Raw genomic sequence first — 26122 nt, forward strand, 5'->3', positions numbered from 1 at the left:
TGATCCTTTTGTATGTGGAGGCTGGTGGGGTGGAAAGTGAGGACAAAGGGAACCCTGCCGCTGTTCTGGAAGTGGGGGTGGGGGGAAGGAGTGAGGGTAGAGGTGTGGGAATTGAGGGCCCTGTCAACCACTGGGGGGGAATCCTCGGTTGAGGAAAAAGGAAGACATATCAGAAGCACTACAGGACTTCCTCAGGGGGTAGTGTTCTAGGTCGAACCGTCTTCAGCTGCTTCATCAATAACCTTCCCTCCATTATAAGGTCAGAACTGGGGATGTTCACTGATTGCAGTATGTTCAGCACCATTCGTGACGACTCAGATGCTGACGCAGTCTATGCCTGCAGTGTAGGGAGCTTTACTTCCAATGTCTTTTTTTTTGTTCTCAGTCTCCCACACCAAGTCCGTGACCTAGAATTACAGTGAATATGCATCAGAGCAAAACAAGGAGCTACTCAACAGACTGACTGTTGTTAACTCTCAGTAGTATTTATTAAACTGAAAGTATTGCAGGCTTGCTAAGCCTGCTATACTTTCAGCACTCTGCGAACTGCTTTGCCTGTGCTGGGATGAAGGAACAGTACCACAGGACATGCGCGATGCCAATATCATCACCTTCTATAAGAACAAGGGTGACCGTGGTGACTGCAACAACTACCGTGGAATCTCCCTGCTCAGCATAGTGGGGAAAGTCTTTGCTCGTGTCGCTTTAAACAGGCTCCAGAAGCTGGCTGAGCATGTCTACCCTGAGGCACAGTGTGGCTTTCGAGCAGAGAGATCCACCATGCTGTTCTCCCTTCACCGGCTACAGGAGAAATGCCAAGAATTACAGATGCCCCTCTACGTTGCTTTCATTGATCTCACCAAAGCCTTTGACCTCGTCAGCAGACGTGGTCTCTTCAGACTACTAGAAAAGATCGGATGTCCACCAAAGCTACTAAGTATCATCACCTCATTCTATGACAATATGAAAGGCTCAATTCAGCATAGCGGTGCCTCATCAGACCCCTTTCCTATCCTGAGTGGCATGAAACAGGGCTATGTTCTCGCACCTACACTGTTTGGGATTTTCTTCTCCTTGCTGCTCTCACATACGTTCAAGTTTCAGAAGAAGGAATTTTCCTCCACGCAAGATCAGATGGCAGGTTTTTCAACCTTGCCCGTCTAAGAGCGAAGACCAAAGTACGGAAAGTCCTCATCAGGGAACTCCTCTTTGCTGACGATGCTGCATTAACATCCCACACTGAAGCTGCAGAGACTCCGACAGGATTGCGGCTGTCTGCAACAAATTTGGCCTAACCGTCAGCCTCAAGAAAATGAACATCATGGGACAGGATGTCAGAAATGCTCCATCTATCAATATCAGCGACCACACGCTGGTGTGGCTCAAGAGTTCACCTACCTAGGCTCAACTATCACCAGTAACCTGTCTCTAGATGCAGAAATCAACAAGAGCATGGGAAAGGCTTCCACTGCTATGTCCAGACTGGCTAAGAGTGTGGGAAAATGGCGCACTGACACGGAACACAAAAGTCCAAGTGTATCAAGCGTGTGTCCTCAGTACCTTGCTCTACGGCAGCGAGGCCTGGACAACGTATGTCAGCCAAGAGCGATGTCTCAATTCATTCCATCTTCGCTGCCTCCAGAGAATCCTTGGCAGCAGGTGGCAGGACCATGTCTCCAACACAGAAGTCCTCGAGGCGGCCAACATCCCCAGCATATACGCCCTACTAAGCCAGCGGCGCCTGAGATGGCTTGGCTATGTGAGCCGCATGGAAGATGGCAGGATCCCCAAGGACACATTATACAACGAGCTTGTCACTGGTATCAGACCCACCGGCCGTCCATGTCTCCGCTTTAAAGACGTCTGCAAATGCGACATGAAGTCCTGTGACATTGATCACAAGTCGTGGGAGTCAGTTGCCAGTGTTCGCCAGAGCTGGCGGACAGCCATAAAGGTGGGGCTAAAGTGTGGCGAGTCAAAGAGACTTAGCAGTTGGCAGGAAAAAAGACAAAAGCGCAAGGCGAGAGCCAACTGTATAACAGCCCCGACAACCAATTTTATCTGCAGCATCTGTGGAAGAGTCTGTCACACTAGTATTGGCCTTTATCGCCACTCCAGGCGCTGCTTCACAAACCACTGACCACCTCCAGGCGCTTACCCATTGTCTCTCGAGACATGGAGGCCAAAGAAGAAAGAAGAAGATTTATTAAACATTAATTCAAACTTAGTTACCCATAAATTCCCCTCGCGCGTCCCTGTTTCTAGCTAGCTTTCCTTTCTTTTACTAAAGTATATACTTACAACCACTGTTAAACTCCAGAAAATTTGTTTTGGAAGGATAATGTGAAGCCTATCTTTACTCAGTTTCACATTTATTGCACAGAATAAAAGGATTACAGACATGTAGCTCCTCACTCAAACCTATCTCAGTAAATGTCTGCTTATAAGGGCTCATGTAAGACCCCAATTAACACCCTTCAGCTGCATATAATCAAACAATTGATACACAATTAACAGATTAACAACCACTCCTGGGTAGTCACTCCGTCAGCAAAGTAGGTCTGAACTGGCTGACTAGGCTCCATTCCCTTCCTGTGTCCATCTGCAGATCTTCGGCCCCGAACCCAAAGTCAAGCTGATATTTATACTGTCTTTGTCACATGTACACTACAAATCTCCATCTGTTTTGATGGCCCCGTCTTGATCTGTTTGTGACTTAATGACTTTAGCACTTTGTCAGGGAGATCTGTTTAATACAAGTTGCAGACATCAGCACAGCCAACAGTAGTTAACCCGTTGTCTTCCTTCAGGTTCCCCATTTGATAGCCTGAGTTGAGTGCTATCAGGATGTCATTCACAGTCCATAGTCCGTAGTCTTCAACTATCCAGGATTGGTTGGAAGCACACAGTCTACCTAACCCTAAAATAAAGCATTAAACATACAATTATCACAAAAGCTGTTGCTGTTCTCTCCGCTCTTGAACTAAGCTATACTTCTGGCCTTTCTCTGATGCCTCAGCATACAATGTATATATAGTAAGTAGAGCACAATAAACAATTGTATAACAACAAGAACATGAGAAATTATGCAACTCCAAGGATGAATTTCAACATTAGTTACAAAATTCCAAATTCCTTCCCACAAACTTTGCTCTGATATTTTCTGTATATCTTTCAGAACCCCAGTGTTCTATTGTTCCAGTTTATAGACACTCGTCTAGATTGCTCTATCTGTTGTTGCAACCTAATCAAATGTTCAGGGAGGGAAGGAATATCAAAACCAAATTTCTCTACATACTTTTTAATTGACCCCAGGTCTCATCTTCTATTCTCATTTCAGTGGTGATGTGGTAGTAGATATTTACCAGCCTACGTTCACCTATTTTAACCATTTCCTCTGGTGTGAAACAGGAGGTTGTTTGATTGATGTGACATAAGGTATTTGTACCATATTCAAATTCTACTTCTCGGGTAGTAACACAATACTCTCCCTCTCCCACATAGAGTCATAGAGTTATACAGTACCAGGCCCTTCAGTCCATCGTAACATCGGCAACCTGTGTGCCCGTGAACCATGCCCCTACTGCCTCCATCATACAATTTATATCAGTTATCTTAAACCCACAAGTGGCTTGGCCATGTTGTACTGGATAGGGGCACAGTACATTTCCATTTCTTTCTTTACATCCCTCTAAACTAATTCCCATCATATAATCTTTCAAATTCACTACATAGGGTGGTGTATTCTGATGCTTCACCAACATATCTTCTCTTATAACTCCATGATCTCTACTTGGTATAATGGTAATGTTTCAGAACCAGCTGCAAATATAGAGAAATACATAACACGTCCAAGCATTGTTTTATTACCATTATCACAATTCTCTTGTACAGGATATACCTGTATTAAACCCTTGAGGTGACACATGGTGATATTGTTTTGTTACGTATGTAACTCTTCTTAAGTCCTCATCAGTGATTCAAGAGGACACTTCTCCTCTGTGGATCTGTTGTAAGTTTTCTCTAGCTTGCCTAATCAGCCAAGATCCATACATTACACAGACATCATTCTGTGCGTTTCTGCCCTCTTTTATAACTCCAGTAATTTTCTTTGCCTCAATTGCCAATTGGTCTACTATTCACTGGAGGTACCCCAAGTCCACCTGATCTTGTCCTAATTCCCATCCCTGAATTTGGGCCCCATCCCAAAGGTTGTTCTTCATTTGTTTCCTTAACTCTCACTTCTTCGTTTTATAGTAGCCAAATCAAGGCTGTTAACCAGGGAAGTTCCTGTATTGAACATAGTAGCAGTGTCATTCACCCCCCAACATACGAGTTCCGTATTTTCTCATTGCCGTCTCTTTTGTCCCTAATATACCATTTTTCCCTTTTGGTGTACAGTTCCAGCTTTTCCCTGTCATACCAATTGTAATGGCAAAACAAATTGTCCATTGTCCTGTACTGTGATAGTCCCCTCTAGTCCTTTCCCTTCTAACTTTGATCTCCCTTTTCCAGGTCCGGTGACGCACCATTGGCAACTGATGGTACCGTCACACCGAACACTATGACTCTTAGTGCTACCCCTGACCTGCCCCCCTGTTAAAGTTACAGTAATCCCCTGTCCAGGGTATCCCTTGGTACTGTTGATTAGCATGGTGTTGTTGCCCCTTGTAGTAAAGTTCTGAGACCAGCCAGGAGTTGGACTGGGGTTGGATGGCCAACCAGGATGGGAGGCACAACCTCCCGCTTTTCCCTAGTTCTCGGTCGAGTCCTAGGCCTCCATTGCTTAGCAACCTTTATCCAAAAGGGTTCCCCTAGGTCTTGTATTATAACAATGAGTTCATTTTCCCACTCCTAATACCAAGATTCAGCTACTTTTCCGATCTGTCGTGTTACAACATTTCATTGATATTGCCATCCCACCATTATCCGTGGTCAGGATGTTTCCGGTAGTGTGGGGTCAGGTTCTGGGTGGCAGCAAGTTTTCATATCATCAGTCACATCCCCATGTCCCACTGCACATCAACATTCCAACATAACCCCTATAACTATAAGGGTCTTTTTATTTACAGCTCCTGTAAAACACAAAATAAACACATTTTTCTCTGTGAGGGTATAATCCTGTTACAGGCTTTTATCAAGGTTAATTCTTCTTTCTTTTGGGCCTCCTTATCTCGAGAGACAATGGATACGCGCCTGGAGGTGGTCAGTGGTTTGTGAAGCAGCGCCTGGAGTGGCTATAAAGGCCAATTCTGGAGTGACAGGCTCTTCCACAGGTGCTGCAGAGAAATTTGTTTGTTGGGGCTGTTGCACAGTTGGCTCTCCCCTTGCGCCTCTGTCTTTTTTCCTGCCAACTACTAAGTCTCTTCGACTCGCCACAATTTAGCCCTGTCTTTATGGCTGCCCGCCAGCTCTGGCGAACGCTGGCAACTGACTCCCACGACTTGTGATCAATGTCACACGATTTCATGTCGCGTTTGCAGACGTCTTTATAACGGAGACATGGACGGCCGGTGGGTCTGATACCAGTGGCGAGCTCGCTGTACAATGTGTCTTTGGGTATCCTGCCATCTTCCATGCGGCTCACATGGCCAAGCCATCTCAAGCGCCGCTGACTCAGTAGTGTGTATAAGCTGGGGATGTTGGCCGCTTCAAGGACTTCTGTGTTGGAGATATAGTCCTGCCACCTGATGCCAAGTATTCTCCGAAGGCAGCGAAGATGGAATGAATTGAGACGTCGCTCTTGGCTGGCATACGTTGTCCAGGCCTCGCTGCCGTAGAGCAAGGTACTGAGGACACAGGCCTGATACACTCGGACTTTTGTGTTCCGTGTCAGTGCGCCATTTTCCCACACTCTCTTGGCCAGTCTGGACATAGCAGTGGAAGCCTTACCCATGCGCTTGTTGATTTCTGCATCTAGAGACAGGTTACTGGTGATAGTTGAGCCTAGGTAGGTGAACTCTTGAACCACTTCCAGAGCGTGGTCGCCAATATTGATGGATGGAGCATTTCTGACATCCTGCCCCATGATGTTCGTTTTCTTGAGGCTGATGGTTAGGCCAAATTCATTGCAGGCAGACGCAAACCTGTCGATGAGACTCTGCAGGCATTCTTCAGTGTGAGATGTTAAAGCAGCATCGTCAGCAAAGAGGAGTTCTCTGATGAGGACTTTCCGTACTTTGGACTTCGCTCTTAGACGGGCAAGGTTGAACAACCTGCCCCCTGATCTTGTGTGGAGGAAAATTCCTTCTTCAGAGGATTTGAACGCATGTGAAAGCAGCAGGGAGAAGAAAATCCCAAAAAGTGTGGGTGCGAGAACACAGCCCTGTTTCACACCACTCAGGATAGGAAAGGGCTCTGATGAGGAGCCACCATGTTGAATTGTGCCTTTCATATTGTCATGGAATGAGGTGATGATACTTAGTAGCTTTGGTGGACATCCGATCTTTTCTAGTAGTCTGAAGAGACCACGTCTGCTGACGAGGTCAAAGGCTTTGGTGAGATCAATGAAAGCAATGTAGAGGGGCATCTGTTGTTCACGGCATTTCTCCTGTATCTGACGAAGGGAGAACAGCATGTCAATAGTCGATCTCTCTGCACGAAAGCCACACTGTGCCACAAGGTTAATTATATTTACATATTTACACTATTATCATGGCAAAGATTGCCATTCGGCATTGGGGTAGGTGGCGGGATGTCGTTGGGTAATTTACCCCCCTGCCAGGCAGGCGGCTTGGATCTAGCCAGTGAGGGCCCTGGTGGGGTCCAGGGGGTCTTGGGGTTCTTAGTCCTTTGACTTCACCTTGGTCCACCTTGTGTGGGCCCATCATCATCGTCCCAAATACATGGGTTGGCCCACCACTCTACATGTACGAAACTTACTATGGTGCATTCTGCTTTGGACTGTTTCATCTGTACCTCCACCCACCCCCCCTCCCCTTTGTACCATTTGCACTTGTTAATGTGGAACCATTTAATGCATTTGGGTATTTGCACGGCATAGACTAGGACTAGACTAGCCTTGTCAACAATTGGATAGGGTTTGTTATATAAGGGCCTCAAACATACCCACACAGATATAGTTTCTGACCATCACTTGGTCTTCCACATCCCAGTCCTGATCTCTAGACATTTCCAAGCACAGTTTGTTCTCTTGGCGTCATTTCCCAGTGTTTCGGGCTGTCCTTAGCATGGTTTCCTTTAACTGCTCTGTTAATTCCTGCGCGAATTTGTCTTTATCAATTTTCTTCCTGATCCTTTCTCATAGCTCCAGTATTAACAGATGAGTGGACACCCTCATTTTTCGTCCGGTCACTAGCTCGTGCGGGGAATACCCCGTAGCTTTGGACGTTTCGGCCCTGATGTTCATCAGCACCAGTGGGAGAATTTCATCTCCCCTCCATTCCTCTTCTATCTCTAACACTTTCCTCAGTCTCTCCTTCAAAGTTCTGTTCATTCATTCCACTGTCCCTGATGATTGAGGTTTGTGGGCAACATGCCATTTTCCCTTTATGCCAAATATTGCCAATGTAAATTGCATCACCTGCCCAGTGAAATGTGATCCTTGACCGAATTCCACTATCTCTGGCAGTCCCCACCTGGAGAACACCTCCCTTACTGGGGTTTTAGTTGTGAATAGGGCTGTGGCAGATTTACAGGGGAAGGCCTCTACCCATTTGTTGAAGTTATCCACTAGAACCAAATAGTACTCGTTCCCCTTTTGGGTGGTGAGAAGGAGTCCTATAAAGTCAATCTGAATGCTCCCCCACGGGCCCTCTGCCCTACGAGTTTTCCCTATATTATCTTCCCGGTTTTGACCATCCTGATTATTGGTTGCACATACCAAACAACTGTGTACGTGTTCCTCCACATCCTGCCTCATATTAGGCCGCCATGTTATGGCTGCAATTTTCTCCAGAGTACCATCTATGCCTGGATGCCCTGCTGTATCTCTAAATAAATAAATAAATAAAAAGCCTATTGTTGTCCCTCCCCCCAGTTCCATTCTACCCCTTTGCACAGTAATGTCTGTAGGGACTAAGTCACCATGGCATAGTCTTCAATAAAGTCCTGGCAATACCCGGTCAGTCCTAAAAAAGAATCACAACCCGTGTCCTTCAGCACTAAGAGGTTTTGCATTGCTTGTCTTTTGGCAGTGTCAATTCCCTTTTCTCCAGGAAAGAGTGTTAATCCCAAGAACTGTACCTGACTCTGTCCTATCTGTGCCTTTTTAGGATTCACCTTGAGCCCTGCCTTTTCCAACAATCCTGGTAGCTCCCCAACAGCTGCTTATGTTCCTCCTTTTCTGAGAATAACATGTTATTCACATACTGGATCAATTTTCAGGACGTCTGAAACGGTGTATGGCCCTGGCCATGCACTGGTGGAATATGGAGGGGCTATTGTGGAAGCCTTGGGGTAGACAGGTCCATGTATACTGTTGTTCCTTGAACGTAAATGCAAACTTGTATTTGTCCTCAGCGCTAACAGGGACTGACCAAAACCTGTTTGAGATGTCTAACACACTATATATTTTAGCAGATGTGAGATTTGGGCAATTAATTCTCCTGCGGCAACCACTGTGGGTGAGCAAGGGGGTATGTTTTTATTCAGCACTTGGTAATCTATGGTCATTCTCCATGACACATCCAGTTTCCTAACTGATCATATTGGTGAATTTATGTATTGGTCTGAGCACTCCTTGTTCCAATAGTGAGATTACCACCCCCTCAATATCTTTTTCTGCTTCTTTGCTATATCGATACTGTTTCTAGGGTTTGCTCATGGCTTCCCCATCTATGTGGACCTCTGTTCCCTCCATCTTTCCACAGTCATGTTTACTCATGGCAAATGCTCCCTCATGGGTTTCCCATATACCTCAATATGCTTCAGGGACCTTTTTTGCCAATGTCTCCATATCATAGCCTCCTACTGCAGCTTGTATCCAACCTATCCATCCCGGATTACCACTATTCCCTCCGTATCCTCATCTGCTTGCCACAGACACATATTGCTAAAATCTACAATAATGCCATTGCCGCTAAGCCAGTCTGCTCCCAGTATTCCCATTCCAATTTGTGTGATATTAATCAATATGCATTCCCCTTCGGTCTCAAGAGGTCCAACTTAGACTTTTGAGGGTCTTGATACCGCCCTGACCTTAGATTTTCCCGTAAATCCTGAGAGGCTACATGTCGTCCCACTGGCCCAGGGTGATCCGTGGGAATTATCCTGGTGAATCACTATTCTACATGTTCCAGTGTCCACCAAGCAACCCTGATTTGTCCCTTCCACCTGCAGGTACACACACAGCCTGCCCCAAGAATTGTACCTGAGGGGGCAAAGGTGCGGCTCCTTCATTGTTGCTTGCTCCCTCACTGTGATCCCACTGGGGCTCCTGGTCCCATGGCAACATTAATTTTTTCGGTTTCCCCCTTTTCCTTTAGCGGTATGGCAGCGGCCAACAGTTTTACTAAATCTTCCCCAGACAAGACGCTAGTCTGTTGTTCCCTGGGTTCTTCCCGTGGTTTCCAATTGAAATTATTCCATCCCATTTTGGAGGTGCCCTACATTCTTTTGCAAAATGGCCTGGTTTCCCGCAGTTGTAACACTGGTGCTTATTACCTGTCGGGGTTTTGGGGTTAGCTGCCTCCTGTTTCCAGGTGGTCGTACTAGCTCCCGTTGTTCTTCCTGTACCTGGTTATCCCAAGTGCAACTTCCCTTTCTTTACTGGGACTGGGGTGCTTTGGTGCATTAATGTGGCTTTCCTGACCACTCGAGCTTCTGTTATGGCATGATCACTAGGATCATACCAATTTTCCATTTTATCCTGTATTCCATCCCTCATTCCCAAATTAGGATCCTCAGCCACCTGGACCTCTCTTCCCCTTGTAACTGATTTTGGACCAATCCTCCCCCCATGACGTGGGAGTCGGCCCCCCCATTTCCTCTCAGCATAACTGTCCACCACTTCCTGATTCCCTTGTTTAGTGTTCGAGACTACCTTAAATGCGTCCCCTGGCCCATGGCTATCCTTAAAGCATCCTTGAAGGCGTCCCAATTCCTTTGGCCCATCTTGGCTGTTAACGCCAGTCTTCCATACACGGACGGTGAACACCCAATCAGGGTGGCCGCCTTTATCTCACCATCATCCCATCCGTGTATGGCCTGGAGTTGCTCAATCTGCTGAATAAAGGAGGTAATATCCCCTCCATGTTGAACGAGTGGCATCCCCACCATCTGGTCCTTCAGCTGATTACTAGTATATCCCTGCGTGTACTAATTAGCAGGATTGTCCTCTGCCGGCTGGCTGGGGTCTGTTTTGGTCTGATGCATAGGGGCCATGGAAGAAGGTCTTCCCGTAATATCGGGGGTATCTTCGAATTCCAAGTAGTCACCTGTTCCAGGGTCCTTCTTGTCTCCTCCCGTAAGGTTGATTAATCTTTGCCGGGTGGCTACTTGTTGTTTCAGCCCCCTGTATTGTTCTCTGACACTGGCTATGGTCTGTCCTTTCATGGCTCTGCCCTGTAAGGGGCCTTCCTACTCTCACATTTTCCTCTCAAACTCTCTGACTCTCCGTCTGCTTTATAACTCTTTATATTTGTTCGCCTCTTCTGTCGCCTTACGTGCTTATGCCCTGTAAACGGCTGCAGTTTGTTCACAGTTTGCTTCTGTTTTAACCCTCTGCCGGAGCTCTTCTAACTCCTTCATGAGCTTATTAACTACTGCTTCTTGCTCACTATTTCTTTTCCTAGCTTTCTCTTATTGTTCTGTAGGCTAATAGCCTCCTTTTGGTCGTATCCAAGCAACCACACGGCCTTTTCCTTGTTGCCTGTCCTCTGAGAGGACTCTGTCCATTCCTTCACCTTTTCTTGGGGATCCTTCGATGCCGCTTTATCTTTTAACCATCCCTTGGTTATATTTAACTGCTTACAGATATACATCTGTAACCGTGTTACCATGTCTATTGGAATTTTCCCTTTCTTGCCCCATTTTTAATCCCACTTTTCTTTTGTCCTTCAGCCATCCTCCCCAACTAGGGTCGCTTCAATGGTCGCCATCTGTAGGGAGTTTTATTTCCAATGTCTTTTTTGTTCTCCCTCTCCCACACTTAAGTCCGTGACCCTAGAATTACGGTGAATATGCATCCAAGCAAAATGAGGAACTACTAACACACTGAATGTAGTTAACTCACAGTAGTTTTTAATAAACATTAATTCAAAACTTACAGTTGCCCATAAATCCCTCTCGTGAGTCCCTGTTTCTAGCTAGCTTTCCTTTCTTTACTCGAGTGTATACTTACAACTGCTCTCAGATAGTCACTCCATTGGCGATACAGATCTGAACTGGCTGACCTAGGCTCTGTTCACTTCCTGTGTCCGTCTGCTGATCTTTGGACCCGAACCCAAAGCCAAGCTGATATTTATACTGTCCTTGTTGCATCTCCATCCGTTTTGATCTCGTTTGTGACTTAATGACTTTAGCGCTCTCGTCAGGAAGATCTGATCAACACAGATCAATACAATTTGCAGACAGGCAGACATTAGTAGTTAACCTATTGTCTTCCTTCAGCATGCAGCAAGACCTGGACAACATTTGGGCTTGGGCTGGTAAGTGGCAAATAACATTTATGCCACACAAGTGCCAGGCAATGACCATCTCCAACATGATAGAATTTAACCATGTCCCTTTGATAGTCGTTGGCATTACCATCACTGACTTCCCCCACCATCAAAATCCTGGGGGCGGTTTACCATTAACCAGAAACATAACTGGACCGGTCATATAAATATTGTGACTACAAGAGCAGGTCTGAGGCTGGGAATTCTGTGGCGAGTTAATTCACCTCCTGTCTCCCCAAAGTCCGTCCACCATCTCCAAGGCACAAGTCAGGAGCGTCATGGAATACTCTCAACTGCCTGGAAGGGTGCAGCTCCAACCACACTCAAGAAGCTCAACACCATCCAGGACAAAGCAGCTCCTTGATCAGCACCCCATCCACCACCTTAAACATTCACTCCCTCCACCTCCGGCGCAGAGTTGGGGCAGTGTGTACCATCTACAAGCTGCACTGCAGCAACTCACCAAGGCTCCTTTGATGGCACCTTCCAAACCCGGGACCTCTACCATCGTGAAGAACAAGGGCAGCAGATGCATGGGAACACCGCCACCTGCAAGCCACACACCATCCTGATTTGGAACTATATCATCATTCCTTCACTGTCGCTGGGTCAAAAACCTGGAACTCCCTTCCTAACAGCAGTGTGGGTGTACTGACACCACATGGACTGCAGTGGTTAAAGAAGGCGGCTCACCACCATCTTCTTGAGGGCAATTAAGGATGGGCAATAAATGCTGACCTTGACAGCGACGCTCCCGTCTCAGGAATGAATATTTTTTTTAAAAAAATCAGCCCCCACATTCTACAGATCTGGACAAGGTCTTTGGATCACGAATTGGGAATAGCTAGTGGAATCAATATAGTTTCCCCAGCTGTGATCAGCTAACTCGGCACAGACCAGGAATTGAACCTGCATCCTTCCTGGTCTGGATTGCTTAGTACCACACAAGCTGGTGTATTTACCAACTCGGCCATCTTTTATCAGTGAATTCTGATATTCAGCAAAACTCTGTGGCAAACAGCCCAATTTGGAGTAACACAAATCTATCTTTCAGTACCCCAAAAAATACCAGCGAGGATGTTTCCTCTGTTTGCTATTTGTAACTAAATTGTAAAGTGTTCTTAACAAATACATTTACAATTTTGCTACAAATGATGCAGGGATGTAATCTCCTTCCCTGAAGTTTTGTAATATTCTGTTTTGAAATCTTGCATATTTATTGCTGCTTTCTTGTGACTTTCTGTGTTTGTGTCTGATAAAGTTTTTTTATAAATCCATATAAAGGGCTGTTCATTGATGCTGCTACTCTTTGGTCACATTTGCAAGAGCAATGATCAAAACTATAAAGGGAAGCATTATTCACGAGTGTGCTACACCCAAAAAAGATTTGCACTTATTAGAAATGTCTACAGAACCTGTTTTGTTTGATATAGTATCGGCCACCATTTGTTGAGAGTAGCAGCAGAAAAGAAGTTTTAATTAGGTTAGAAATTGCATAAAAGTATACTGTAATGTAGTACAAGTGTATTAAGTGTTCATATGTGAACTTCACCATTGGAAATTTTACCCTACTGTGTGTTTCTGTTGAGATTTTAGTCTGAAGTGAATCTGTTACACAGCCAAGTATGCTGCATTTACATGGATCCAGTTTAAAATGTGCGAACATATAAAGCTTTCAAACACTCAATTCCTAATCTGGTTGCATTTCACAGGGTTGCTTCAAACTAAAGACAATCAAGAAAACTCTTTGCGCTCCTCACTTCAAACGACTGCACCTTCAAACCCAATGGTTTCCACGCATATTAAAACTGGCAGTAAGGATAACAGTACTCAGACAGATAAAAGTCCTGAACTGGTCCGTCCAAGTAGTGCCCCAATCCATGGAAGGAGGAGGCTCAGCACAACCCCCATCAGCAGTCCCATTGTGAGACCTAAATCAGCACGAGGTAGTGCAGAAAAAATGGGTAAGTTGTACTGCTCATTGTAAATTTGGTTTTTAATGGAGTTGATTTGAGGGGTCCCTTTCTGAGATGCACAAAGCAAAGTGTTCTTCTGATACTAATGCTTATTATAGAGCAATATCACTCAAACTGGTGAATATGGTAGGATTGGGCGTGTTGGGAGACCATTTTCAGCGTGATCTACTAGACTTAAACAGGATAAACTTAAAGTTCATAATTGTGGTTTCACTATATAATTAGCACCCAGGACCATGCAGCACTTCATTAAAATAGTTCTCCCCATTGCCCACACCCACCCCCACCACCTCTGATTTATTCTTCCTTAAGGGTGAATAGCAATTATAAACTGTCTCTAGGGACTCAGAAGTTAAATGCAACATGAGTGGGGCTGAACATACAGGAAGATCAAAGGTGTGGTCCATGCTCTGTGCTGAATTAGTTGGTCTTAGGTAGTGATTGAAGCACTACAATTAGCCTTAGTTTCCTGGACTGCTTTTGTCAGGGAAACTTGTTGGAAAGTAGGTATGTGTGGGAATTGACTACCATCTTTTGCCCAGTGAAAAACCCAATAGGAAGGAGTAGCGGTATTAAAGAAGGCTTTGTGCATGTGTGAAATAGCTGCATTTGCACATATGTGAGCAAAGAATGGGTCCAATTGCACAATTGTGCATATGTTTTTAAATGCAACAGGCAAAAAAAAAACAGGGTGGACAGTGAGAATTCTCACACACTCTCTGCTGTCTGCTGAGGCACCTGATCTCAACTGGAGTTGTGGTCAGGGCAGTACAGCTAGACATAGCATCATTGGGTTAGAGAAGTGATAATTAGCCTGAGCTTCAGTGATCCCTGCTGTAAGTGTGCCTCAGTGAATGTTCGGCAGAGAGTTTCATCTGTTGTGACTTTTTTTTAAAATAAAACCACCCAGTTCAAATCATGGGTTGAATTTTCACCACGGAGGCAGGCAACAGGAACTAGATTTGTTTTCTGGTCAGAAACCTGCCGCCAATAGGAAACTGATTAAAGTTAGGATTTTCGTGTGAGGAAGCCCTTAATTGGTATTGAGATGGGTTTCCTGTCCACTTAGAGTATGTACAGGAGGGAATGGAGGCGAGTCGGATGAAGTATGGGACTCATTTAGACACCTCACGGCAGCCATCACTGAGACTGCTGGTTGTCCTGAGGGAGGGATCTACAGTTTGTGCCAAAGCCTTCCACCACACTAGAGGGAAGCGAGATGTCACAGGGGAGCCAGAGGCCCTGGCAGCCCCTCACTTCATCGTAGCTCACCTGGATCTAATGCTGGAGGCCATGAGGGAGAAGAGGGTGGTCCTCTTCCTGAAGTGTGGCTAGAGGAGGCCATGTTGAAATGCAGCAGGGACACCTCCCTGTTCAGTCATCTCCTTCTGCTTCCTCTTCCTCCTCCTTTCTAACCCCCGGCTCCTCCCCTGATGTGCTGTCTCCTTCCAGGGCCTCATTGTCCTCAAGGTCTACACTTTTGAGGAGGCCATGTAATGGAGAGTGCCACAGACCACCACAATGACTGAGACCTTTGCAGGAGGGTATTGGCAGGCACAGCCCAACCAGTCCAGGCACTGGAATTGCATCTTCAGAAGCCTGATGATTGTCCTATTGAGCAGGTGGCATTGGTTATATTGTCTCTGGGGCTCCTGTAGAGGGGTCAGTAACAATCCTATCAAGGGATATCCCTTGTACCCTTAGATCCATCCACTTTGGTGGTTGGAGTGAAGATCTGTGGCAGCCTGGATTGGCAGAAGATGAAGAAGTCAAGGCAACTGCCAGAAAGCGAGCGCACGCATGAAGGAAGCTCACGTTGTGGTCGCAGACCAGTTGGACGTTGAGGGAGTGGAAGCCTTTTATGTTGAAGGATCTCACTGCCAAACACTGGGTACCTTGATGGCCATATGGATGCAAACGATGATGCCCTGCACCTGGGGGAATCCAGCGATGGAGGAGAAACCCAATGCCCTCTGTCCCTGCAAGGCAATGTCTGTCGTGCTCTGGACCAGCAAGATGCAGTGGTGTGCAGCTGTTTCTGAGATGCCACTAAGGTCTGCAGCTGATCCTTGGAAGGAGCCAGAAGAGGAGGTTCAAGGCCACAATGACTTTGATAGCCACTGGCAAGGCAAGTGAGGAGGTGGAGAAGTGGCACTAGGTAAATTGCTGTTTTGGAGAGCCAGTACAGACATGATGAGCTGAATGACCTCCTTCTGTGCTGTAACAGTTCTGTGATTCTCTGCATGGCGACCAGTGTTGCAAGGTGTGAGATCTTCAGTGACGAGGGCACAGATGTCTGTGACCATCTGCCTGGAGAGTTGCAGTCTCCTGCGCCACTGGTTCTCTGTCATCTCCAGGTAGATTCGTATTCGATGGTAGACCCTGTGTTGGGGCCTTCCTGCCCCTCTTTCCTCTCACATACCCTCCTGTTGCCTGGGGTTCTGCATGTCCTGCGGAACATGTTGTCCCTCATCATCACTGGCCTCAACATTTGACAGTCCTGTCCCACCCATCTCCCCACCCTGGTGAACATTGCGGGGCCGGGAATGGCGTCCTGGGGGGGGGTCCCCCGAAAATTTAGCCCCATGTTCACCACAGTTGAACAGCCATTGACATGCATGAACACTCACGCATGAATAATGGCCACATGAACAAGTGTCATTAGACCTCAGATTGTCATTAACCATTTTGCAGAGAGAATGAGAGGACAGAAAATTGAAGAGAGAAATGAAGGAGTTCAGTTGGAATATTTTAATAGTGATTATTTGTCATTAATTGTATTGTCCTGGAAGTCATATTTTAATAGATTAATATGCTGGAAATAGTTTAAGGGAAAGTGTTTGGGGAATGCTTTTTATTTAGCGATGGGGAAGAGTTGTGAGAATTTTCAAGACAACACTGCTGTATTTTGATGCAATTACATACGATGCGTTCAAAACAAAGAATAATGAAGGTTTTCAAAACACTTTTTCATGAAGGCAGCATTTCTTTAAATTTAGGAACCTCCTAAAAGAAGTTACTCATCTCAAAGAACTGATTCATTCTAATGATATTTCTACGTCTTTAGCAGATGCTTCCATCTTTCATGTCAAGTCACACGACAGCAAAGGAAGAAGCAACTATTCCTTCCACAAACCGGACTTTGACGATGATGTGGTAGAAATCCTCATTTAAGAACAGGATGTTGCTGCTGCTCAGTCCAGAGATGACTGAAGCTTGCATTAAAGGCCAGAGAATGAAAGGAGTATGGATCTTCAGAAGTTGTGAAGAATTGTTTGAAAAGAAGACAAAGCTGTTTGGAAGTAGATTTATTTGTCTCTGAGCAATTGTGGGAAGGATTTTGTATCTAGATATATGCCGAGTGGAACATGATGTAAATAAATAGAGAATGTAAAGAGCAAAGAGGAAGGCGAGCAGATGAGATAGAAAGGATATGGTGGGTGTTTTTGTTTTGGAATGTATTTGATGGACCTGTAATCTCAAAGATATGAGCTAGGAGCACAACATTCTGAGTACCCTATCTCATTACAGTATATCTATGCACTTATCTTCCATTCATATAGAAGTGGATCAGTGTTCTTTTGGCTCTTTTGCACTTCTGCTGTAAACAATGACCATGTGTATACTGTACACAGTATAAAGTAGCACCTTTATTGCTTTTCAATAGACTATCCAATTGTCTGACTATTAGGATATGAAAAGGTAGATGAGTAAGCATCATCCTGCCACCATTGCATAATGTAAATCTGCTCTTTGTCTACTTCAGAATTTTGCTGGTGTATCTTGGAGTATGCTGCGTAAGGTTCAGTCCTGCTTTCTGTGAATTCTAGCCTCAGCAAACTGTATACTAATAAACACCAATTAGAGGAAAGGTCACTACTGAAGAAATGGATAATGTGGCATTTTAAAAGCAGGCATTCTGAGGTATACTCCAATAATCTAGTAGAAATGTCTGCAGTGCATTTGTGTGACATGGAAGACAATCAAAGGCATCTAACACAAGAAAAAAATAAAAGTACAGGGTTCACCAGAAATTGAAGCTCGGCCACACCCTACTCATAAATAACTGAGTCATTGATGGTGTTCACTATATATGATCACTATATAACTGACAACCACAAGCGGTTTTCAGATTACAACAGCATTTACTATGTTGGCATAATGAATGATCAATCTCATTCATTCTGGTTAAGTAAAATATTATCAAAAGAGGCGAAAGAATCATTTTATGTACAAACACTGGATTGCTTTAGGCATTAAATAGTCGTGATTGTGATGGTGAATCTAAATATTATTGACAAACAATAAAAGTCAGGATTATATTTTCTATACATACCGTGGAGCAGATAAAGTGACTACTATTGTCAGTTACATTCTCCCGGGGTCCAGTTACACTCTGTTGGTATGAAAATAAATGATCACACTTGCAGTAGACTTAGGCACAAGTGAACCACTTGTTTTGTTGACATATTGATAAGATTGCATCCAATTTAAGCTTCTGTTAAAATTCAAAACTATGGTACATAACAGAACTTATGGTGACTTACGAAGCATGGCCAGATGTTCTCTAGATCAGACTGTATCAGGTTGCAGTTTGTTATTCTCTGGATCTGTGCAGGATCCATGCTTGTATTGTGCATGCTAAGTATTCGTCTGGTGAAAAGCTGCGAACTTTGTAACTACAATTGCAGCTATTCCAAGATCCAATGAGCAGAAGGCAGGCAAAGCACAGGGTCCTTAGCCTGGTCTAATTACATCTATTAAATAGTAGTAGGATCTTAAAATGTAGACCTGAAAAGATTCAACACTTCAGTTGGTAGAAACAGCATTAGTTGCAGAACTAATGCCTCATTAGATTTTGTGTTGAAAGCCATTATTTAAAGTATGTTTATTGTATTTTAGTCCAAAGATAAACATCTTGGCAGGTTAGGATATACAAAAGCCCTTTATTAACAAAAACAGATTTTTAGTAAAGTACATGGTGGCAGGATTTTCCCAGGAATTTCCCCAATCTCTGACCATAACTTGGACAGAAAACTGGTAAACACCTCAGAGAAACGCCCTCAACAGCCATTAATACTGTTTCTCCAGGGTTTCCATTGATTTTCTGCTGAAGTAACAATGAACGATTAGAAGAACTCCAATAGAAATTCCAGGCACTGATTAATGACCAGTAAAAATATTTACTAGAAAACAAATTGCAAACAAATGAAGCTGAATAAATGTAATAGATTTGCAGTATTGCTGAATCCAATACAACCTTCAGTCTCTTGTGTTCGTTATTTGGTCTATTCTCAATGCAACAAGTCAGTGGAAGCTCATTATTACTTGAAATGATGGTTAAACATTCTGATAAACTTAAGTGATAATAGATGTTGCTGGGTGATTGTTACTTACGTACAGATATAATTAACTGATACAATTAAGAATCTACTTATATATTTGCAGTTCTTTCAGAAAACTACAAGGATGACTGGGTATGAGCCATAGCAGTGCAGTACGGGTGCTTTCTGAGGTTAGTTCTAAGGCGCATTGTTAGGACAAAGTAGAGAAAACTTTATATCTGATCATGCTGTACATGATGGGTCAGGAAGGGTAACATGAAACTGAAGTAGGAAACTGCTTAATTCCCGATGTTAAGAAGCCTTGATGAGTTTTTTTTTTAAAAACATTTTTTAAACAACATTGTGAACTACCAGAACATACAGGTTTAAGTATTTTTAGAGATCAAGAACGGTACCTATTTTCAATGAGCGATATATAGATATCACTTATTGAGCTGGATCCTCATTCAATGAAAAACTCATGGTCACCCAGTATATTTACAGTAATTTAATTGGCTTGCAATTTCAGGGATATACTGTGATTTTTATTTTATTATTTAAAGTTAAGTTATTTTGTGGTTCCTTCAGGCTCTACCAAAGTAGCATGGTTTTTGATTACTGTTGGGATGTGGTCAGTGTGTGAAAGGGCATAATCCGAGCTTTTCTGAAGTCGGTGCAGCTTACACCCTATTGGTTAGAAACAGGTTTTGGACTAATACGAATAGAAGTATACCATTTGCACAAAATTTTCCGAGCATCCAAGCATAATTATTCAGTTTGAGGTTCAAATTTGAATGTGTGCTTGCAGCACACTAGTGGTGGGAGTGGAAAATTGTGTATAACTGAAATTTAACCTGGGTGATAACAATTATGTTGGATTTTCACAGTAGGTTGACAAGAATTGTGAAAGTCTTTGGAAAGTGCATTTCAACCCACCAGCTATCTTTACCAAAACTGAGCGTGGAGTGGGATTTGGGGGGGGGGGGGGGGGTGGTGGTGAAGGGGGTACTACAAAGCAACCGGCAAAAAAAAATGGAAAGCTGAAGGTACCAGTGCTGGGGCAAAACCAAAATTCAAATAATCAGCCCATAACTTTTTTGCTGGCTCTTAGCATTTCATAAGCTTAAGTGGTTAAGAAATGACAGAAATGCACTTACTTTAGCAAAACCGTGCCATTTCCATGACCTTCCTTCCATCACTTAGACATGCTGCACACTGCAACACCGCGCGACATCCCCACCCCCAAATTAATATTTAAATTAAGCTCCCACCTGCCTGAGGTGACCACTTATTAGAGTGGCATTCCCTTCCCATGGGAAATTGTGTGTTGTATAATGGATCTTTTTCCATTTTTATTGATCAGTTCCACCCGATTTATATTTATAAATTGGGTGAATCAGTAGGAAATACTAGGCCATATGGTCCTAAAATACTTAGAAAAATTTCCATTTAAATAAGTCAGTAGGCATAACTTGTTTAAAAAATGTGTGCAAAATTCAGTATAGGTAGCTGGGTGAAACCTACTGACCAAATACACTGTTGACATGCAAGCCTCAAAAGCTCTCATACACTTTCACTAATACATAATACCTTTTTAAAAGGTAGTGTTATTTTTAAGTATTTAGTAACCTTCCTATTGAGGAAAAGTGCACCATTTTCCAGAAACATGATTTTGGCCATTACGTTATACACTTGCTGAGGTTCACTTTCTAATTCTTTGCTGAGTTCATTCCAGACAGCACTTTGTTTTATTTTTGGCTGACTTGTGTAAAAATGTTTGTATTAATTGGTACAGTTGTGAACAAGCATATTGTCACAGAGGAGAAGGCAATGGCTGGCCAGTGCTGTACAGATAACTGATTATATCGAGGACATGTTTTGTACAGTTAATGGGGGATAAAGGACTTGATGTCACAAAACTGTTTGTCTTTTCTTGCTTCATTTTTGAACATTTGCTTATTGTACATAATAAAAATATAATGTACAATTTGTTGTATTATTTCTCAAAGGCAATTTCATGGTGGAAAGATTACAATCTCTAAGAAACCACATTGTTTCCAAAGCTCACTTTAAAAGGATTACTTTCCAAGGGTGGGATTTTATGTGTGCTGCCCAACGGTGGGACCAGAAGTTGTAACTTCCGCTTCTGCTGCAAATCCAGTTTCTCATGCAATTTTTGTACTTAAATTAGCCAGGCAGTGACAGGCATGGGGGAACATGTGGGATCGTGCAGCGGGAGCGGCCTTTCATTGGTGGAACCTGCAGTCGTTGCCCAAAGCACCATGATTGTCACACATATGGAACATTCTATGCTTGGAGCCTCAAGGATCAGCAGCCTTCCTTTCATCTAAGTATCTTCAGACTAACTTAAATTGAAGCTTTTACTTAAATCAAAATATTTTGCCTCCCTTATTTTGTGAAAGTCACCACCAACTTCACATCTATTCATTCTCCCTCAATTTGTCCCACAGCTCCCTGACGCCCACCATGCCCGCAACCGACAAAATGCATCTTCGCCAACATCAACCATTCAGCAATCTAGACCCTCTGCTCCACCCGCCCCTGCTCCTCCATGTAGCCCCTGCCTAATCCGTCACTGCCATCCCCTGAGATGATTCACCCTTGCTGGGTCCGAGCCTGAAGGCAATCCTCCATTCCAATGCTGGCATTAGTTTAGCGGATGAGTTAAGGAGAGAAGAGCACAGCCCTGAATCCGACTGTTGCATGCCATGTGAAAACATTCGTGAACTGGGTGGCACAGGAATATCGCTCGCCATTCACTTAATCTGGCAGATAGGACTAAATTGTAACTATGCGTAGGATAGTGAGTCGTCTTGTTATTTAAATGAATGCAAAGCTGCAATCCGCCACCACAGTGGGGGACACCCCCACACCCCAGAACACCACAAACCTGCCACCAACGTAATTCCTCTAAATTATCCTGCTGTCAGGATACTTTCAGCATATGAGATTTATCTTTGGGAAGAAAGGGGATGTTGTGTGATTGCCTTCAAGAGTGATGTCCCTTTAAGATCTTACACTGCGAATGAGCTAAGCACTAGGACACAGTCATGTGACTACTTGTCAGACTCACTGTGTAACTAACACCAAGAGGCAAGTCATGTTAGTAGATAACTCTGTGCTGTATATAATATTTCCTGTTTAATAAACCTGTTTGAGACCTTCAATCAACTGAAATTCACACATCTCATTTATGTTGCATCAGGCAACATAAAAAGCTTCTCATTACATGGCGCCTGCTGTGGTAAGAAGACAGAATCTGAGAGTGAAGATCACAGGGAAACAGCTTTAAAAACTACGGCTAAAAGAGAAAAAGTTAAAAAGAAACACTGGCCTAAACAAGGAAAAAAAACTCACCTCCAGCTGCCGAAGACAGCGTGCTGAACGACAGGTTACAAATTAATCACTATGATCAGGTGAGTCAATGTGCCGTTGGTAGAGAAATCACTGCTTTTAAAAAAAAAAGAGGCCTTGATGTCCCTAAAAAATTGATTTTTTTTTCTGTCAAAGGTTCCTAGGGAGAGTATAAAATATGGGGAAGACCCAATCCCTTTCTTAGGCTGATCGGGTCGGCGCCATTACAGGAGGCACTGGACAACAAAAAGTGTGGGAATCTTCCATTCGCGTAGCTTGCAGCTAGAGCTATAAAAATAAACCCATTAAATCATTCAAACGCTGCAGAGCCTTCACTCACTCAGCCTGAGTTTTTAAAAACTCATAAAACCACTCAACCGTGAAGAATTGCCTCTTGAATGGCTGCATAAACAAACTCTAGCAAAAAGCACTTGAAATGCCTATTACATAGCTGTATAAACAAACAGACTAGAGTGCTGGAAGCTAGATAAACAGACAAGCACTGCAAAACACTTGCTTCTGTCAATTAAAGCAGCTAGTCTGGAGAACGTTTTTTTTTTAAAAGGAAGTAGTGCAAAGTCTCAGAACGGGTTCTTAAAGCAAGGTTAAAGCAAAAGAACAGCAGGAACATGGATACCAATTTTCCCAGCATGAACTGTAAAGCTTTGGATATCCTATCTGAGTTCAAACTGTTCCAACGGAGAATGCAATTATGTTTTTCAGACCAAGTAATTTCAGAACCAGAAAAACGAGCTTTAATAATTCTCATAGCGGTAGGAAATGAGGGATTATACAGAGTCAATAGCTCAGGCTTATCTGATGAGGACCAGAAAGATCCTGCAAAGATATGGAACGTGCTGGAAGATCAACTCAGATTAAGAGTGAATTTTAGAATTCACCACCTAGAATTGATGTTCTACAGGCAACAGCCATGGGAATCACTAGACCAGTTCATCAGCAGATGCTGTAGTAAGGGCAACAAATGTGATTTCTCAGAAGCTGAGCTGTCAGGCCAAATAATGGAGCTGGTGATCTTATCAACACCCATTGAAGCATTCCAGAATGACCTCTAGGGGAAAAACAAAGGGTACAGCATTGATGCACTGCTGGAAGATGGGAGGAAATAGGAAGCCATTGTAGCTGGACAACAGCACCAGCAAGCACTAGGTGCAGCCAACAGTTTGGCAACATAACCAGGTCGAAAAGAGCAAGCAAGCTGTGTGTTTGGTCCCACTCACGGCAGAATTGCCCTGCATTTCGTGACCTGTGCAAGGCATGCGGTGCAAAAGGACACTGGGCCCACCTATGCAAGAATTCTGGCTCCAAAGACGCAGCCAGAAGTCACAGTAGGACACAGACAAACAGACGACAGGCACAGAAACAGGGCAACAGTAGCAAGGAAAGCGCCAGAGATCTGCGTAAACACAAGCCATTACACGAAATCAACAGCAAAACAGACCTGAGACAAGACTCAGAAAGAAGAAGTTCTCATACAGAAGACAAACAGCCATTCCACATTGTGAACCTGATACATCATGTTGATGAAGTCAAACAATTGGAAGCTTTCATCACTATTAACATCATGTGCCCAAAGAAAGCTGGCAAACATGCACTTGAGGTCAAGATTGACACTGGCGCTAGTGCAAATATCCTATCAGTCAGAATACTCAAAGATATGTACTGGAGTCATTGGAAGTCAATGATACAACCGACAACTGCCAAGTTATCTGCATATAATGGGTCACCCATCCCGTGCAGTGGCACACGAACAATGCAATGCAGATATGACAAGTTGACATGGAAACCACAAACATTCTACCCAGTAGACACGAGTGGACCAGCAGTTGCAGGACTGGCAGCATGTAAGAACCTCAACATCATAACTATCCACGACAGCACTGCCAAAGGGAAATCTCCAAGGACTGGAACCACTTGCAGACTCTGGCCAGCATCAAACGGTGCAGTCTGGAAACCCAGCAACAGCATAACTATGCCGTGCCTTCACTACTGCTCTCTGGAGAACCACCAGCACTACAATGAGCCAGAATGGATAGGTATCTCCATGAGACCAAGTACTCTTCCCCCAACAGGTCTTCGACCTTGAGCCCCAAGCCTTCAGATACGGAGAATGAGGAGAGGCAAAGGACACACAATGTCCTGAGAAGGCAGAGGAGGAATGAGTTGAAGCATTGTCTATTGGCTCTCCGAGATGTGGTGCCGGAACTTTCCAAGAATGACAGGCCTCAAAGGTGGTCATCTTGAGAAAAACAACAAGAGTATGTTAGCAGGCTTAAGATAGAGCAACAGAAACTGAATGCAGAGAGGGAGAAACTGCAGAAAGAATAGCAACAGATGAGACACAAACTCCCTGAGCACGAGTTGTCAAACCACAGAGACGATATATGGACTTTTGAGCCTCTATATCTAAATTTCACAATCTCTATCCATGTGTAAATAATTTGGATGTTATCTAATATTATGTATTTTTACTTTTAGCATACGAGACTTATCTTTGGAAAGAAAGGGGATGTTGTGTGATTGCCTTCAAGAGTGATGTCCCTTGAAGATCTTACAATGCGAATGAGCTAAGCACTAGGACACAGTCATGTGACTACTTGTCAGACTCACTGTGCAACTGTAACACCAAGAGGAAAGTCATGTAAATAGATAGCTCTGTGCTGTATATAATTTTACCTGTTTAATAAACCTGTTTGAGATCTTCAATCAACTGAACTCCACACATCTAATTTATGTTGCTTCAGACAACATAAAAAGCTTCTCATTACACATACTGCTAATCTACTGTTTCTTCTAGGTGCATCAAGTTGTAGAAGTTTAATGCACTTCAACATGAGCCTCTTGGGGCTGTTGTGGCCCATGTCACAAGGTAGTTAAGTGTTGAAAGATTTGCTTTAAGCTGCAACTCATGTTGACACAAAGTCAGCCTCACCATGCCCCCTTTATGATGCATTTGTCCCCATCTGAGGGGAGCAGAAATGTGCTGCCATCCTAAGTGTGGCATCACTCATTTGTACTATGCCAATAATATTGGGCTCTGTTTGGCCACTGATGAGTGAGAGTGCAGACCAAATGGTAGCAGCAAAATCATTGAAGTTCTGAATAAATGCATGTCTGGGAGACTCCAAAGTCACTACAGCCAGCCCTCTCTAATCTGGTGCCCCAAACCTCACTGCTAGCATTCTAAGCATTCATACTAGGAACTAAGGCTATCCATGGAGCAAAAAGTAAAATACTGCAGATGCTGGAAATCTGAAATAAAAATATAAAATACTGGAAACACATCAGATCAGACAGCATCTGTGGAAAACAAAATATAGGGTGAATGACCTTTCATCAAAATTCCACAGACTATCCATGGGGCCTCTGTTTTGCAGGCCGTAGCTATAAATAGGAACTGCCATACTTTCCAAAGTGAACTACAGTACTGAACGCACCTCTATCGTGGTGCAGCAGATACAGGTTGCAGACTCTCTGTGTACTACCACCTCAAGCAAGTTCTCGGAGACTGCCCCCCCAGTGCTTTCACATATGTTCTATGCAACGATAACATCTTTCTTTGAAAAGCTGAGATCTTGGTCCTGAGGCTCCTCAGCTGGGGAAAGAGGTCTCATCACTCTAAAGCCATTGATTACTGCTCCCTTGTGTTCTATGCCCCACAGCTCCTTTTTTTTTTAGAGATACAGCCTTCTGCCCTCTCGTGCTCTATCAGCCTTGCACACTTCACTGGCTCACTAATGGCTCCAGATGAATGTTTCTTGGCTAGTGGATGGGGATGAGAAAGTGATTGGCATCATAACATGATCTA

General features: G+C 43.9%; 1 protein-coding gene across 6 annotated transcripts in view; it reads left to right on the forward strand.

The window, feature by feature from the left end:
* amotl1 (angiomotin like 1) overlaps window positions 1–21156 on the forward strand; it is a 187524-nt gene extending 166368 nt beyond the window's left edge. For 3 of the 6 annotated variants that reach the window (XM_068034020.1, XM_068034016.1, XM_068034021.1), the window contains exons 12-13: window positions 13334–13585; window positions 16665–19875. In XM_068034020.1, the coding sequence (XP_067890121.1) occupies window positions 13334–13585; window positions 16665–16771 (359 nt within the window). In that variant the 3' untranslated portion in view covers window positions 16772–19875. Of the gene's footprint in view, window positions 1–13333; window positions 13586–16664; window positions 19876–21112 lie in introns of those variants that run through there. The other 3 variants (XM_068034019.1, XM_068034017.1, XM_068034018.1) reach the window with 3 other exon arrangements.
* The last annotated feature ends 4966 nt before the right edge of the window (window positions 21157–26122 follow it).

The sequence above is a fragment of the Heterodontus francisci genome, chromosome 6, assembly GCF_036365525.1.
Source record: "Heterodontus francisci isolate sHetFra1 chromosome 6, sHetFra1.hap1, whole genome shotgun sequence".
NCBI lineage: Eukaryota > Metazoa > Chordata > Chondrichthyes > Heterodontiformes > Heterodontidae > Heterodontus > Heterodontus francisci.